The sequence below is a fragment of the Triticum urartu genome, chromosome 7A (genome assembly GCF_056163025.1).
Source record: "Triticum urartu cultivar PI428250 chromosome 7A, HENAU_Tu73, whole genome shotgun sequence".
NCBI lineage: Eukaryota > Viridiplantae > Streptophyta > Magnoliopsida > Poales > Poaceae > Triticum > Triticum urartu.
The window spans coordinates 48,676,457-48,694,332 of NC_141879.1; the positions used below are offsets into that span (position 1 = coordinate 48,676,457).

Here is a 17,876-nt window from a genome sequence, read left to right on the forward strand (position 1 = left end):
CACGTGGCACGAGCCAGCTCCGAGGGCCGGTAGCCCTTTAGTACCGGTTGGTAACACCAACCGGTACTAAAATGTTTGGGGGGTTTTTGGTTTTATGATTTCTTTTTCATTTAATTTTGTGTTTTCCATTTTAATTCTTTTTCGTTTGCTGGTATTTTACCATACTACACATTATACATGTTATGCATATATATATATAAATAGAATTTCTAGTAGAACCAATCATATATATATCATCAATGTCTCACAAACCACCATATTAATTCACACATACACACATGTATAACTATATACAATTTCTCCTACATATGCATGTTGCCTTCGGAGCCAGTGGCATTAGCCTAATTGGTCCCTTCGGAGCACGATGACAATTGGAAGTGGTTCATGACCTGGTCGATGGGGGCGGTAGCGGGTAATAGTATTCTCCCTTCGGATTTATGATCTGGTCGAGCAAAAATCCCGCTATTTCCTTTTGAAGTGCTTCTACACGCTCCGTTTCTAGGAGCTTGTCCCGCACCTCCGTGAACTGTTAAGAAGGAGATCAATATGCATGTGTATTAGTTGTGTGACTAGATATCGATAATGGTGTAAAAATTGTGAATAGTGTTCTGACAAGCGTACCCATTCCTGTCTTTGAGATCTGCTCCTTTCGGACGCCATCATGCGAATGTTCTCGCAAACGCAGAATGCACACAGATCAGTCCCCTGCGCCTGCTTCAGGGCCTTTATTACGAGAATGAAATTTAATTTGATCAGATAATAATTAATCAAGCATGATAATTAAAGAGATGGCAGCTAGCTAGCTAGCTAGTACTACTTAATTACTTACCTTGGGTCGAAACCATTTCAGTTGTCGTTTCCATTCGCCTTCCGTGACGCTGATGAACCTTGCCCAAGCCCTGCCCGCCGACAAAGAAAATGAATAAAGGGGTTACTAAATAGTTCATATCATGAAATGACGAACTAAATAGGCCGAGATATATAGTTAATAATGATTGAAATTACCTGTTGACTATCCCAAACAAGATGTTATAGTCACTATTTGTTTTGAGTAGTGAGTCCAGTATTTCAATTATTCCGGTGTCAACTTTAATGATACACAAGATCCAGTGATATCTGCATGCACACACGTTTGCATGTCTTAATTAAGCGGGCATATGTAAGCAAAAACATGTAGCTAGCTAGTAGGCAAAAACAGAGAATTTGTAGTACAAGAAAGTGTGACTCACTGGAAGTTGTAAGGAAGTAGTATATCTTCATTGTATTTGAGGCGCTTCAAGAACTCTAGCATGCTGTCCTCTACCTGCTTTTAATGATGCTTGTTTATTTTCCATGTGTATTCGTTAACGGTGTTTGGGTCAATGAACCCAATGCCATAGCGTCCACCTTTTCTCATTTCATACATCTTCATCCTGCATAATACCACAGAAAAGAATATAGTGAGGATAATTACAGGTAATGATTGATCAAAAGGATCACTACAGCTAGCTTGAGACTTAAATTACAGAAAGAAATCACTTACAGACAATAGCAACTGGTGATAGATTTGTCGAGTGCGTCTTGATTCTATAACTGAAACAGTTCAGAATACTCAACGGTCATAGGTTTCTGATGGTAGTAATGATCCTTCTTGACTTGCACCATGAGGGACTCTCGATCGGATCTCTTGGTAATGTCCATGTACCATTGATGCAATTCATACATTCTCGTTGGGAGCTTCTTGACCTCTTCTGGCTTGACCAAAGGTTGGCCCCGGGCATATTTCCATTTTATTTCCTCCTCTGTAAGCACAGGCATGTCCTCGATCTCGAGGAGTTGTCCAACAGTGATGTTGAGAGTTTCAGCCTCCATTATATACTCCTGGGTTATTACCACATCACCCACCTCGGGAACGTAAACTGTTTGCCCACAATAATATTGGGCGCGCGTACTGTCACGTGTTGTTGGCGGCACAACAAACGGGGGGATCGATTGCGCCGCCTGTTCTCCCAGCTGGGCAACGGTTTTCCCGCATTTTTTGACAGCTGCTTGTTGTTTGCTCGAGCTCGAGCTCGCCTCCTTCTGTAGACGTTGTCGATGTAACTTCCTGATGTGGCACTCATAGTCTGTGTCAACAGGCTTAGGAGCTGGTGGTTGAGCCATACGAATGAAGTGGTCAACTACTTCCATAGGCACTTTCTCCCTTAGTGGTGGTGGCGGTTTCGGTCCAAAATGGGCGTCGACTTCTGCCCGCACTATGGCATTGGTTTGCTCCTCGGTCCTGTCGTAAGCCCTCTCAGGAAGAGGAGTACTGAGGTTTGGACCATATTTATATCGCTTGCCTCCGCCTGTACTTCCTGTACTATGACCTCGACTCGTACTGCTACGCACCATAGCTGCAGGGTGTCTCTTCTACGATTGCTGAGGCGGCGGAGACGGCTGACGGGGCTGAGTTGGACGAGGAGGAGTGGCTTGAAGCTATGCCGGACTTGGAGGAGGAGTGGCCTGAGGTTGTGCCGGACTTGGAGGAGGAGTGGACGTCTGACGTTGTGTCGGACTTGGAGGAGGAGTGGCCTGACACTTTGCCGGACTTGGAGGAGGAGGAGTGGCCTCACGGTTGGTGGACTTGGAGGAGCGGGAGTCTGCTGACTCGGTGGCGGACTTCGACGAGGAGTCGGGTGACGCGGTGTCGGTGGCCTTCGAAAGATGATGCAATCCTTTCTGCATAGGATGATACGATGTTTGGCATCTCCGAGTGTGTGCTCCTCGTCACCTCCAGGAATGTCAAGCTCTAGCCCCGAATATTGGTCCACCACCTCATCAACCACGACACGAGCATAGCCTGCTGGAATCGGGTTGCAATGGAAGGTTGCATCGGGGGAATTTGTATAAGCAACGCCGTCCGCCACCTTCAAGGATATGTTCTTAATTTTGAAGTGTAGCTCGTAGTTAGTGTTCTCCGCGATGTCATCCACGGGGTATCTATCCAGCATTGCGTCAAACGGGGCAGAACCCATGCTGCTTCTCGGCATGGATGGGGCGGTGGTATCCAATGCTGGATCATCCGCTAGCTGCTGCAGCTGCTGAGACCCCCTTTGCTGGCTAAGTGAGTCGATCTGCTCCTGCTGCCGCTGGAATTTGACTACCAAGTCCGCGTGCGCTGATTCTAGGCCTTGAAGGCGTTCATAGTCCAGCTTCCTCTTCTGCTCCTCCATCTTCCTCTGCTTCTCCTCCGCAATCTTCCTTCTCGCACGGGTTCTGTAGTCGGCGTTCCAGTCCGAAAACCCCTCATACCACGGAATAGCGCCCTTTCCTCGTGTTCTTCCCGGGTGCTCAGGATTTCCCAGGGCACGCGTAAGCTCGTCATTCTCTCTGTTGGGCTGGAACACCCCCGTTCGATCCTCTTCTATTGCAACAAGTATATTATCGTCGGCCCCGTTCAGACATGCCTTCGTCGAAACTTTGCCTGTCTTCGGGTCCAACTCCCCCCATGCGCATAGAACCAAGTCCTGCACCTGGGGGGCCAGCTCTTAGTAACCGGAGTGACACCTGCATCCTCCATCTCTTTCTCAGACTTATCCCACTTAGGCATTGCCACCCACGTAGCCACCTGGCCCCAGCTTATGGAACTTATCCTTTTTTGGCATTCTTCTTGTTTATTCTCGACCGTTCCTTAGCTAATTCTGAATCCTTGAATTTCACGAAATCGTCCCAATGAGCACTTTGATTCTCTAGTGTTCCCTCGAATACTGCAGTCTTCCTTCCTCCCTTGACGTACTTGTCCCATTCACGATTCTTGTGGTTCTTGAATGCAACCGCCATCTTCCTAAGAGCAGCGTCCTTGACTTTTTGCACATCTGCTTCTGTGAAATGATCTGGTAGGGTGAAATGTTCCATGAGAGTATCCCAAAGCAGACTTTTTTGTCTGTCGTCGACAAAAGTAAGATCTGGACGTGGCTTTGCTGGCTCTCTCCATTCTTGAAGGGAGATCGGGAGTTGGTCCTTCACAAGAACTCCGCACTGACGAACGAACTTGTCCGCAATCTTCTTAGGCGCTAATGGTTCACCATTAGGTTTGATTGCCTCGATATTATACTTTACGCCCTCCTTCAACTTTTTGTTCGGGACTCGTTTCGTCCTATTGCCTGAAGATTTGCTCGATCCGGATGGCTGAAAGAAGAAAGATCGATTCGTTAATATATCTTCAACTCATTTAAAACATGTGATGATCACCAGATGCCTGCTTATATAAATATATATACCTCGCCGGTCATGACTTCATCAATTCGGTCGTCGCGATCGAATATCATATCACCCTCTCCGGTGTTGTTTAGAAATTCGGAGCCGTCATAATCTTCTTCATTCTGATCATCATCTGGCCCGCGTATTATATCGAACATGGTCTGTTCTCCCTCTCTGTCGGTATTGTCCGCCATAGCTTTTATTTAACTATGCCAAAAGAAATATAAAACAATTTAGTATTAAAATTACATCGTCTCAAATAATAGATATAATCTCGAATACATCGTCTCGAATAATAGATATAATCTCGAATACATCGTCTCGAATAATATATAATATTGAATAGTACATCACTGGCTAGGTAGCTAATTAAAGATCGAATACTACAGAAGAATCTAGGACACTCGCGGTTCCTGCGGCGCGGGCGGTGGACACCCAAAGAGAAGGAACCCTCACAGGATCATAGCTTAAGTGAGATCCGTGAAGAAACTGCCAGGTATTGGAGAACTTGCCGCCCTCTAACGCAACCATGTAGCGATGGACGTGCTCGTCCTCCTCCCTGACACGGCGACGTACCACCTCCGGCGGGGCCGGCTCCCTCCGCACCGAAACTGGCCCACGCGAACGCCACCAAACGAGATCAGGGTCGACGATGGGACCCGGGGCCGGGTTCCTCATCAAGCGGCGGCCCCTCCAGGCAGCACCTCCCAGTGCCAGCCCGGCGGAGCCCAGTCCCGGACATGGGTCAGTCGGACGTCGTCGCGGACGGGTCGACGGCGAGGATGCGGGCCGGGCATTATCGAGAACAAATACTAGCTATATGGCCGCAAAAAGTAACATTTTTTTAATGATTGGATTTTGATAACTAAAATTTCTAACATTTCTATATAACACTAATTATGCTATCATTGCATATGTTAAAATTCTATATGCTATTTCATACTAATTAAGCATCTAACACTAAAAACAGAAAACACAACTTTTATACATCCATTAAAAAACTGAAAAACAACATTATATAAAAAATTTCCATACTAATTAAACACTAATTATATCCATCTAACATGCATTCATACATATATACTAGTAAAAAAATAATCTAAAAAAATCTAAACTAATTAAATATACAAAATACGTATATACTAATATATACATGCATTAATTCATACATATGTATGTGTGTGTGTGTTCATCATGCTTGTGTGTGTGTGTATGGGCTCGGGGAGGGGCGGCGCCCATGGTGGCCGCCGGGGGCGAGGGAGAGGGGTTAGAGGGGGAGAGCTCACAGCGGGGCGACGGCGACGGCGAGGCGACGGCCGGGGGCAGCGACAGGCCGGGGCGTGACGCAGGGGCGGCGACGCGGGGACGGCGCCACGGGGACTGGCCCAAGGCGGCGACGGAGACGAGGGCGGCGACGGGGACGGGGGCGGCGACGACGACGGCATCGATCGATCGGGGCGCGCGGGCGGTGCTTCAGTGGGGAAACAGAGGAAGAAACATAGGGAGAATGAAATTTTCGTAAGTGTTGTATATATAGAAGGCACCTTTAGTACCAGTTGGAGCCACCAACCGGTACTAAAGGCCTGTTTTGGCCAGGCCAAGCGGCGGGAACCGCACCCCCTTTAGTACCGGTTGGTGGCTCCAACCGGTACTAAAGGCCCCCCTTTAGTACCGGTTGGTACCACGAACCGGTACTAAAGGGGGTGCGCTGGCGCAGGTGCGGTGCGCAAGTTTAGTCCCACCTCGCTAGCCGAGGGGCGACCGCACTGGTTTATAAACCCCCGTGCGGTAGCTCTCTCGAGCTCCTCTCCAAAGCAGGCCTACATGTTCTGTGCTGCCCTGTTGGCCTACTGGGCCTTTGCGGGCCTGCATCCTGGCCCAACAACAGGTTGGGTTTCTAGTCGTATGCAGGCCGCTCTGGCCTAGTAGGCGGGCTTTTATTTTTATTTTTTTTGCTTTATTTATTTTTGAGTTGTTTTTTTGTGTATTAGAGTTTCTTTGTGAATATTTTTACTTTAGGTACAAAAAATTACAAACTTTCTGTTAGTGCCCGTAGTTTTCAAATTTGAATAGTTTAAATTTTGAATTATTTGAAATTAGTGTGAATCACTAGTTTGTGAATAACTTAACTTTAAAAATCAGTAAAGGCATGAAAGAATTTGTTTGCACATAAAATTTCTTCGCGTTTCAAATGCCAAAACACATAATTAACTACCCTAACTATTACAGAGATTCCCTTCTGAGTGTGAAACACAGAAGAAAGTGATGATAGTGAAGCCGATCACATCCCAGATCTTTGGGTGTGAAACTTTTTCTTCGCGTGTGTCCCTTTGCGCCGTAACCATGGAAAATCTTCATCATTTAACGGGATGCTCGGGTCAATATTCACTGTGAATGGAGCAACTTCATCAAATTTTCATAATCTTCTGACTTGTCTGTCTTGTCATCCACTCCCACGATGTTTCTCTTCCCAGAAAGAACTATGTGCCGCTTTGGCTCATCGTAAGATGCATTCTCTTCCTTATCTTTTCTTTTTCTTTGCTTGGTAGACATGTCCTTCACATAGAAAACATGTGCCACATCATTGACTAGGACGAATGGTTTGTCTGCATACGCAAGATTGTTGAGATCCACCGTTGTCATTCCGTACTGCGGGTCTTCCGTTACCCCGCCTCGTGTCATATTGACCCATTTGCACCGAAGCAAAGGGACCTTCAAACCACGTCGATAGTCAAGTTCCCATATGTCCTGTATATAACCATAATATGTTTCCTTTCCCGCCTTGGTTTCTGCATCAAAGCGGACACCACTGTTTTGGTTGGTGCTCTTCTTATCTTGGGCGATCGTGTAAAATGTATTACCATTTATCTCGTACCCTTTGAAAGTCATTATATTCGAAGATGGTAACTGGGACAGCAAGTACAGGTTATCTTCAATAGAGGTGTCATGCATGGTACGTGTCTGCAACCAGCTGGCGAAACTCCTGATTTGTTCACGTGTAATCCAGTCATCAGACCGCTCCAGGTGTTTGGAGCGTAGCAAATTCTTGTGTTCATCCATATACGGAGCCACCAAGGCAGAATTCTGTAGAACTGTGTAGTGTGCTTCAGTGAGAGAATGTCTGTCCATACATATTATTTGTTCCCCTCCTAGCGTGCCTTTTCCATCCAGTCTGCCCTTATGCCGCGATTCAGGAACACCAATCGGCTTAAGGTCAGGAATAAAGTCAATACAAAACTCAATGACCTCCTCATTTTGACGGCCCTTGGAGATGCTTCCTTCTGGCCTAGCACGGTTATGAACATATTTCTTTAAGACACCCATGAACCTCTCAAAGGGGAACATATTGTGTAGAAATACAGGACCCAAAACGTTAATCTCTTCGCATAGGTGAACTAGGACGTGCGTCATGATGTTGAAGAAGGATGGTGGGAACACCAACTCGAAACTAACAAGACATTGCACCAAATCATTCTCTAACCTTGGTATGATTTCTGGATCGATTACCTTCTGAGGGATTGCATTGAGAAATGCACATAGCTTCACAATGGCTAATCGAACGTTTTCCGGTAGAAGCCCCCTCAATGCAACCGTAAGCAGTTGCGTCATAATCACGTGGCAGTCATGAGACTTTAGGTTCTGAAACTTTTTCTCTGCCATATTTATTATTCCCTTTTTATTCGACGAGAAGCCATACGGTACCTTAATACTGAGCAGGCATTCAAAGAAGATTTCCTTCTCTTTTTTGGTAAGAGCGTAGCTTGCATGACCCTGATGTAGGCCGTCTTTTCCATGCATACGTTGCTGGTCCTCTCGTGCCTCAGGTGTATCTTTTGTCTTCCCATACACGCCCAAGAAGCCAAGCAGGGTCACACAAAGATTCTTCGTCACGTGCATCACGTCGATTGCGGAGCGGACCTCTAGGTCTTTCCAATAGGGCAGGTCCCAAAATATAGATTTCTTCTTCCACATGGGTGCGCGTACGTCAGCGTCATTCGGAACAGGTTGTCCACCAGGACCCTTTCCAAAGACCACCTTCAAATCCTTGACCATATCATGTACATCAGCATCAGTACGGTGGCGAGGCTTCGTCCGGTGATCCGCCTCACCTTTGAAATGCTTGCCTTTCTTTCTTACGGGATGCCTGCTCGGAAGAAATCGACGATGTCCCAGGTACACATTCTTCTTACAATTAGCTAAATACATACTGTCGGTATCGTCCAAACAGTGCGTGCATGCGCGGTATCCCTTGTTTGTCTGTCCTGAAAGGTTACTGAGAGCAGGCCAATCGTTGATGGTCACGAACTGCAACGCCTTTAGGTAAAATTCTTCCCCCATGTGCTCATCCCATGCACGTACACCTGTTCCATTCCACAGTTGTGAGAGTTCTTCAACTAATGGCCTTAGGTACACATCAATGTCGTTGCCGGGTTGCTTAGGGCCTTGGATGAGCACTGGCATCATAATGAACTTCCGCTTCATGCACAACCAAGGAGGAAGTTATACAAACATAGAGTCACATGCCAGGTGCTATGGTTGCTGCTCTGCTCCCCAAAAGGATTAATGCCATCTCCACTTAGACCAAACCATACGCTCCTTGCGTCATCTGCAAACTCCTTCCCGTACTTTCTTTCGATTTTTCTCCACTGCGACCCGTCAGCGGGTACTCTCAACTTTCCGTCTTTCTTACGGTCTTCTCTGTGCCATCGCATCGCCTTGGCATGCTCTTTGTTTTGGAACAAACGTTTCAACCGTGGTATTATAGGAGCATACCACATCACCTTGGCAGGAATCTTCTTCCTGGGGCGCTCGCCCTCGACATCACCAGGGTCATCGCGGCTGATCTTATAGCGCAATGCACCACATACCGGGCAAGCGTTCAAATCCTCGTACTCACCGTGGTAGAGGATGCAATCATTAGGGCATGCATGTATCTTCTGCACCTCTAACCCTAGAGGGCAGATAGCCTTCTTTTCTTCGTACGTACTCTCGGGCAATTTGTTGTCCTTTGGAAGCATATCCTTTATCATTACCAGCAACTTTTCAAATCCCTTGTCAGATACACCATTCTCTGCCTTCCATTGCAGCAATTCCAGTGTGGTTCCTAGCTTTTTCTTGTCACCTACGCAATTCGGGTACAACAATTTTTTGTGATCCTCTAACATGCGCTGCAACTTCTTCTCCAAATCACTTGCGCAGTTTCTCTTTGCATCGGCAATGGCCTGACCTAGATCATCAACGGGCTCATCTGATGCCTCTTCTTCAGCTTCTTCCCGCATTGCCGGCTCAGCTTCTTCCTGCATTACCGGCTCAGCTTCTTCCCCCGTTGTTGTATCATCGTATTCAGGGAACCCATGGCCAGGATAGCTGTCGTCGTCCTCTTCTTCTTCATTGTTTTCCATCATAACCCCTCTTTCTCCGTGCTTGGTCCAAACATTATAGTGGGGCATGAAACCGGACTTAAACAGGTGGACGTGAATGGTTCTTGACGTAGAGTAATTCTGACCATTCTTACAGCCAGCACATGGACAAGGCATAAAACCATCCGCCTGCTTGTTTGCCTCAGCCGCAAGCAGAAAAGTATGCACGCCCTCAACGAACTGGGGAGAGCATCGGTCATCGTACATCCATTGCCGGCTCATCTTCATTACACAACACCGAATAGACCAAATTAATACAAGTTCATACATAAATTTCATACAACACTTAAATGCAACAAACAAATAACTCTCTAGCTAAAGCATTTAAATGCAATAACAAATGCGATCAAGATCGCAACTAAGGTAACAATGGATCCAACAGCATAATGATACCAAGCCTCACTATCGATGGCATATTTTCTAATCTTTCTAATCTTCAAGCCCATTTTCTCCATCTTGATCTTGTGATCATCGACGACATTGGCAACATGCAACTCCAATTCCATCTTCTCCCCCTCAATTCTTTTTAATTTTTCTTTCAAGTACTCATTTTCTCTTTCAACTAAATTTAACCTCTCGACAATAGGGTCGGTTGGAATTTCCGGTTCACATACCTCCTAGAAAAAATTTCTATGTCAACTTGATGGGCATAATTTGTCATAAACATGAAATGCAACTAGTTTTAAAAGAGAATATATATACCACATCCGAATCATAACAAGGACGAGGGCCAACGGGGACGGATATCAAAACCATGGCACTATATGTATAACAAACAACGTACAGGTAAGATAATTATACGAGTAACTATATATCCAAATCACACAAACATCAATTTTTATATAAAATTTCATGAACAAGAGGCTCACCACAAGGTGGTGCCAGCGACGGGACGGTGCGGGCGATCGACGGTGGTTACGACGGAGATTTAGAAGGCACTAAGTAAACCACACCTACATATGCAAACTAAGTGTTATTTTTGACCTCAAATTGCATATAAATCAAATACTAGCACATATATATATATCCTCCCAAATTACTAAACTCACAAATTAATCACTATATAAAGCATTGCAAGAGCTAATCTAGCAATGAGAGATGAAAGGACAAAGTTGCTAAACTTTGTGATCATTTGAATGGATGGGGGCCTTCAAATCTTGACAAATTTTGGGCAAAATGTGTGATGAGCTCGAGAGGAAGAGGGGAAGAACAGAGAGAGGAGAGGGGAAAGGGGAAGAACAGAGCGAGCTCAGGTGGACGAAGGGTTTATGTAGGACGACCTTTAGTACCGATTCGTGCCAAGAACCGGTACTAAAGGGGCTGGAGGGGCCCCAGTTTGACAACATCCTGCCACCACTCTCATTAGTACCGGTTCGTGGCACGAACCGGTGCTAAAGGTTTGCCACGAACCGGTACTAATGAAAGCGGCCCGGCTAGCCGTTGGAACTGGCACTAATGTATACATTAGTGCCGGCTCAAATACAAACCGGCACTAATGTGCTTCACGTTTGACCCTTTTTCTACTAGTGAAGGCACAAATCAACAATGGAGGCATTGAGAAGATACTCCTCCATCCGATAATCTGCTATTTTTAGGGAATGAATTAGAAATGCCCTAAGTAACTAGTCATCTTAACCTGTCAATTCAGAGAATACTCTAGTCAATTCAACACGAGTTTTTCTCATATGGGCAATTTAGTCTAGGTCTTGAAACATTCTGCACCCAAGAACTGCATGAACAATGTAGGAGAACGTATCCAGTGCACCGAGCTATCTGGTGCACCAGATGCTCCGATAGCTCGTGGGCCACTAGATGCAGAAGGAAGGGACCTGATCCATCTACAAGGGAGCCTGCTGGTACATTTGCAAAACAGACCCTGAGGTGCAGCTAAATCTAGCGAATCGATTGCCCCAACCCAGTTCGTCTATCTCCCTTCGCCTTCCTGTACCACCGGACCAGGCTGAGCTAGGTTACAGAAAATGGGGAATCACCTCTCTCTCTCTCTCTCTCTTCCTAATATATATTTTTCGCAGAAGCATAAGGAATTCTTGCTATGTACTATAGCAAGTTCATAAAAAATTCTTGCGCCATACTTTAGCAAGTGGAAACATCTGCAGCAGTTCAAGAATCTTGCGCGTATTTGCTTCTTCCTTTAGCCATGTGTCAAGTTCATATTCTATTCTTAAAGTTCCATCACCACTGTTTCCCCCATTCACTGAATCAGTTGTTGGGAGATACTGTGACTAATGTTGTTTCAGTTGACTTAAATGCATGATGTTGTTGATTGAAAATAGGAATTGTGTGATTGTTTGAGGATGCATGAGCTACCAGTATACCTGTATAATCTTATCCTCTATCAAAATAGTCTCATGAATGTAAAAGAAACAAATGATGTGCTCGCTGTTCTGATTCTTGGTTTGTATAAATTTAAATAGGAGTCCAATTTGAAATTTGTGAAAGCAGTACTAGTTGTTTCTGATCCAGATTTTATTTTGCTGCAATCCTCCAAAAAGTAACACCTTTGATATGTGCAGCTCCTGAATAACTAAGTATCGTATGATAAGGACCACGAAAAGCTTCTTTTAATCATGAATCAACAAGGATTTTAGGAGTAGGAAGTAAGAACCAAGATCTATGAAACATAATCTTACGTTTTTTTTATAAATACTACTGAAAGTTTCAGCAATACAGACATGAATCTTGTCCAATATATTGCTTTGTTTATATTTTGTATGTACATCTGAAACCTGATGTTGTTCATGTTTTTCAGGTCCCCTCTGAATGTTCAGCTACATGCTCATCTGTAGAAAAAAATTGCTTGTTGTCCAAGCTAGTGTTCAAGTTGAATATATTCCTCCTTCTGCAAGTTGTGGTATCTCTTTCAGATGATCAGAAGAGATGCGTGTGGTGGTTTACTTATCATACTCTAAGTGCTTCAGTACATAGTGGGACATGTTCAAATAAATGTATGTGTGGAGGAACAATTGCAGATACAGGAGTTCGACAACGTCGACGTAGAGCAAGAACACTTCTGTTTTAATTAGAAGGATTTTTTGGAACATGGCAGATTAGTTAGTCTTAAGCTCTCGTAAACATGATTTTTCTTCCTGACGTGTTGAGTGATAGAGGAAAGGTAGAGAAGCGAGCGACCGGAACAAAAATTATCCTACTCAATCTACAAGGGTTGTTTTGCAAATGGCCAAGGAAGAGTGATGAGTTGGCTTCAGGAGAATGCATCACTGATTTCATCAAACTACAAGGGTTGTTTTGCAAATGTGTCAGCAGGCTCCCTCATAGATGGATCAGGTCCCTTCCTTCTGCATCTAGTGGCCCACGAGCTATTGGAGCATCTAGTGGCTCTGGTGCGCCAACATTCACAGGGGGTGGGGGGGTCTGCCTCAGTCTCTGTCCCTTATCCTTATAAGAGAGTGAATTTTTTTACTCCGGCCGTAACTTTCCCCCTAAATATAGTCCACCATTCAGCACTCGAATAAAAGCTGCGGCTCTCCTCCACAGCCTCCCCCTTTCCCTCCCGCGCCGCATATGTGCCAGCGCCGCCCCTCCCACCCCCCCACCGGTACATGCTTGCCGCTGCGGACACTCCGTAGGCTCCACCACTGTCCTCTACCACTTCAATTTTTGCCTCTTCGTCCTATCGCCGACGAAGAACTGGTGGACATGCGGCTGCTACCGCCGCTACCGGATTTGGCGTATCTGGTCATCGGTGGTTGCGCCTTGCCATGGATTGGCCAGGAAGTAGACTAGAGAGCCCTTAAAACGCCTCTGGGCCGCATGCAGGTACCGGCTCCTCTCTAGCCACTCGAGTCTCTCTTATTGGCGGCTCGCCGACAAAGGAATGCCCGACCGTCACCCGGGCTTGGTGTTGGCCGAGCGGCTCGTCGGCTCGCCGTCGCCAGTAATACAGTGCGACGACTGCCCGCGGCAGGTGGTGCGCCAAGTTTCTACCACACCACAACATCCCATATGGGTGTTTTCTAAGTGCACAAATGATGGGGTATGTGCTTGTTTTCATTCGGTTGTTCACCCGATTCAGTGCAATTTCAGTAGCTCATCGTTTGGTCAAATTTGTGTGTAGGATGTGTGGAAGTTTAGGTATTGGGAAGAAGAATATATCGATCTATTGATAGCACGAAAATTGATTGATGTTCGTGCACCCGTTGCTAGAATCGAAGCTAGAGATGAGACTAGAGATAAGATTAGATGCGAAGCAACGTCTACTTCTTTAGAATCGAAGAAGAAAGAAATGTTCGAGCTCGAGAAGGCACAAATCAACAATGGAGGCATCGAGAAGATATTCCTCCATCCGATAATCTACTATTTTTAGGGAATGATTTAGAAATGCCCTAAGTAACTAGTCATCTTAACCTGTCAATTCAGAGAATACTCTAGTCAATTCAACACGAGTTTTTCTCATATGGGCAATTTAGTCTAGGTCTTGAAACATTCTGCACCCAAGAAATGCATGAACAATGTAGGAGAACGTATGCAGTGCACCGAGCTATCTGGTGCACCAGATGCTCCGATAGCTCATCGGCCAGTAGATGCGGAAGGAAGGGACCTGATCCATCTACAAGTGAGCCTGCTGGTACATTTGCAAAATAGACCCTGAGGTGCAGCTAAATCTAGTGAATCGATTGCCCCAACCCAGTTCGTCTCTCTCCCTTCGCCTTCCTGTACCATTGGACCAGGCTAAGCTAGGTTACAGAAAATGGGGAATCACCTCTCTCTCTCTCTCTCTCTCTCTTTCTTCCTAATATATATTTTTCGCAGAAGCATGAGGAATTCTTGCTCTGTACTATAGCAAGTTCGTAAAAAATTCTTGCGCCATACTTTAGCAAGTGGAAACATCTGCAGCAGTTCAAGAATCTTGCGCGTATTTGCTTCTTCCTTTAGCCATGTGTCAAGTTCATATTCTATTCTTAAAGTTCCATCACCACTGTTTCCCCCATTCACTGAATCAGTTGTTGGGAGATACTGTGACTAATGTTGTTTCAGTTGACTTAAATGCATGATGTTGTTGATTGGAAATAGGAATTGTGTGATTGTTTGAGGATGCATGAGCTACCAGTATACCTGTATAATCTTATCCTCTATCACAATAGTCTGAGGCCTCCTTTGGTTTGGAGGAATTTCGTAGGAATTCTAGAGGATAGGATTCTTATAGAATTTTTTTCCTTTAGAGCCCTTTGGTTTATAGGAATAGATTCCTATTCCTACATAAGATTGTTCCTATCCTCCACATTTCATAGGAAAATAAAAATGAGCCTAGACTCAATGAAAAAATCCCTTTGGTGTCAACCAAATGACATCTCATTTCCTATTCCTACTCATAGGATTTGGGATACATGTCATCTCATTTCCTACAAAATTCCTATTCCTACGATAATTCTATCCTATGAACCAAAAGAGGCCTAAATGTAAAAGAAACAAATGATGTGCTCGCTGTTCTGATTCTTGGTTTGTATAAATTTAAATAGGAGGTGCACTTATGAAGTCCAATTGAAATTTGTGAAAGCAGTACTAGTTTTTTCTGATCCAGATTTTATTTTGCTGCAATCCTCCAAAAAGTAACACCTTTGATATGTGCAGCTCCTGAATAACTAAGTATCGTGTGATAAGGACCACGAAAAGCTTCTTTTAATCATGAATCAACAAGGGTTTTAGGAGTAGGAAGTAAGAACCAAGATCTATGAAACATAATCTTACGTTTTTTTTATAAATACTACTGAAAGTTTCAGCAATACAGACATGAATCTTGTCCAATATATTGTTTTGTTTATATTTTTGTATGTACATCTGAAACCTGATGTTGTTCATGTTTTTCAGGTCCCCTCTGAATGTTCAGCTACATGCTCATCTGTAGAAAAAAATTGCTTGTTGTCCAAGCTAGTGTTCAAGTTGAATATATTCCTCCTGCAAGTTGTGGTATCTCTTTCAGATGATCAGAAGAGATGCGTGTGGTGGTTTACTTATCATACTCTAAGTGCTTCAGTACACAGTGGGACATGTTCAAATAAATGTATGTGTGGAGGAACAATTGCAGATACAGGAGTTCGACAACGTCGACGTAGAGCAAGAACACTTCTGTTTTAATTAGAAGGATTTTTTGGAACATGGCAGATTAGTTAGTCTTAAGCTCTCGTAAACATGATTTTTCTTCCTGACGTGTTGAGTGATAGAGGAAAGGTAGAGAAACGAGCGACCGGAACAAAAATTATCTTACTCAATCTACAAGGGTTGTTTTGCAGATGGCCAAGGAAGAGTGATGAGTTGGCTTCAGGAGAATGCATCACTGATTTCATCAAACTACAAGGGTTGTTTTGTAAATGTGCCAGCAGGCTCCCTCATAGATGGATCAGGTCCCTTCCTTCTGCATCTAGTGGCCCACGAGCTATTGGAGCATCTGGTGCACCAGATCGCTCGGTGCACAGGATACATTCTCAACGATGTAGACAGGAAGCAGAGCGCCGGCCATCGCTCTCGCATAGTCGGCCCTTTCTGGCAGTCAGCCTCGTGCGTGGTGCTTTTCCCCACCCTTGCTTGTAGCCGGCTACGTGCGTGCTCTCGCTGTCTGTGGTGCAAGTGATGTAGGCGCTCTGTGTTACCTAGCTTCGTTGAGTCATTTTCTCACAACGAAAGAGAATGGTCGATTATGGATAAATCGGAAATTTCTCGGCTGGTTCGGATTCCGCCTTCAGTCTGCGACCACGACTGGCGTGGATTCCGCGTTCGCGCATGCCGGTCGCAGCCGGACTGCCGGTTTTGACCACTCCATCTGATTAACGCCCACGGCACGGTCGCCATCAATCCTTTCGAGTCCGACTCTTGCATGCGCACAGGTCTGTGCCGCTATCCTGTAAAATCTCCGCCTGGGTGTTCCCTTCGACCAGAGCACAAACAGAGGCGGAAGTTTTGCCATCTGATCGAGCAAGCACTCTTGATGTCTCGATTTCGCGGCGGCTGCACGGGCCGACGATGCCATTTTTTTTTCCTTCTTCTATTTCGCTTGCGTCCTCTGGGGTTGTTGGCGAATTCGATCTAAGTTTATTTTTTCTTTTCTTGGCCCTGCTCGGTTTCGTCTTTCGCCGTTGGATTCTGGGTTTGGACTAGGGATGGTAATGGATAGGGTAGAGCAATACCATATTCATACCTATGTAGTCAATGGATACAAATTAAATTTTACCTTCCCATTGGTAATGGGTAGGGTAGAGCAATACCATATTCATACCTATATAGTCAATGGATACAAATTAAATTTTAACTTCATCATAGCTGTACCCGTGGGTATTAAACTTTACCCGTACCCATACCTGACGAGTATTCATACCCATTGGTTACCCACGGGTAAATCAAACAGTACACACGTTGTTTATATTTTTACATTCATTGATAGCACATTTGACAAAAAATATATTTAACAGAGACCAGGGGATTTTGTGTGATGATGTGATGCTTAATTATAGGAGTATAGTTGGGTCACCCAACTCCTGTGATGCTACCGACCCTTACGCATATGTTGGAGCTCCATGAGTAAGGTCCACATGTCAATATATGAGTATATTCATGGGTACAAGGCTATACACTACCCTACCCACGACTTAACGGGTAGGGTACGGGTACTACCAATGGTTATAAAATTGTGCCCATACCCTATCCATGCGGGTACGGTATCGGCGGATAATTATACCCATGGTTAAAATTGTTGTCCTTAGCTTGGACATATTGGGTGAGCATGCTTTAAGAGAGCTGCACAATTACCATGGGAAAAAAGGGTTGCATAATAATAATAATTTTTATTATATTTGAAGGGTTGCATGTTTTTTTATTTTTTGGGGGAAAACTTTTCATCTATTCATTTTCAATCATGACAGTACAACCAACATTATAATTATAAAGAATACATCTAGCATAGACCGCCTAGCAACGACTACAAGCACTGAAACGAGTCGCAGGCATGCCGTCGTCATCGCCTCGCTCTCGCCGGAACCGGGCAAAACTTATTGTAGTAGACAGTCGGGAAGTCATCGTGATAAGGCCCTATAGGACGAAGACACTAGATCTGCAATCGTCAAGATGAAGAGTAGTGTAGATCGGTAGAATCCAAGCTCAAGACATACGAACGTAGACGAATAACGACCAGATCAGGGCAGATCCGTAGGAAACACACCTCCACACACTCATTGATGTTACTAGAGCCACCACCAGGATGGGTGC

The 17,876-nt window shown here is 44.9% G+C and overlaps 1 protein-coding gene and 1 pseudogene across 2 annotated transcripts in view; both read right to left on the reverse strand.

Moving 5' to 3' along the window:
• Positions 1 to 247: 247 nt before the first annotated feature.
• Positions 248 to 1,406, reverse strand: LOC147957570 (uncharacterized). The gene is made up of 5 exons (XM_087531514.1): positions 1,230 to 1,406; positions 1,006 to 1,116; positions 830 to 899; positions 622 to 723; positions 248 to 526 (listed from the first exon to the last, which is right to left on the reverse strand). The coding sequence occupies exons 1-5, from the start codon at positions 1,289 to 1,291 to the stop codon at positions 383 to 385; spliced, it is 489 nt and encodes a 162-aa protein (XP_087387640.1). The 5' UTR covers positions 1,292 to 1,406; the 3' UTR covers positions 248 to 382.
• A 4,829-nt stretch (positions 1,407 to 6,235) lies between these two features.
• The window catches only part of LOC147957571 (uncharacterized), a 36,699-nt pseudogene continuing 25,058 nt past the window's right edge, over positions 6,236 to 17,876 (reverse strand). The window contains exons 3-6 of the transcript XR_015612097.1: positions 10,511 to 10,594; positions 10,344 to 10,401; positions 8,765 to 10,258; positions 6,236 to 8,663 (exon numbers count right to left, since the gene is read on the reverse strand). The product of XR_015612097.1 is annotated as an uncharacterized LOC147957571 (transcript). The remainder of the gene's footprint in view (positions 8,664 to 8,764; positions 10,259 to 10,343; positions 10,402 to 10,510; positions 10,595 to 17,876) is intronic.

Bases quoted from the DNA above. Each gene is read 5' to 3' on its own strand.
- LOC147957570 (XM_087531514.1), bottom strand. From the start codon at position 1,291: ATGCTAGAGTTCTTGAAGCGCCTCAAATACAATGAAGATATACTACTT. The intron at 1,117-1,229 runs GTGAGTCACACT...GTGTGCATGCAG, and splicing joins CTACTTCCTTACAACTTCCA to ATATCACTGGATCTTGTGTA. The intron at 527-621 runs GTACGCTTGTCA...CCTTCTTAACAG, and splicing joins GATCTCAAAGACAGGAATGG to TTCACGGAGGTGCGGGACAA.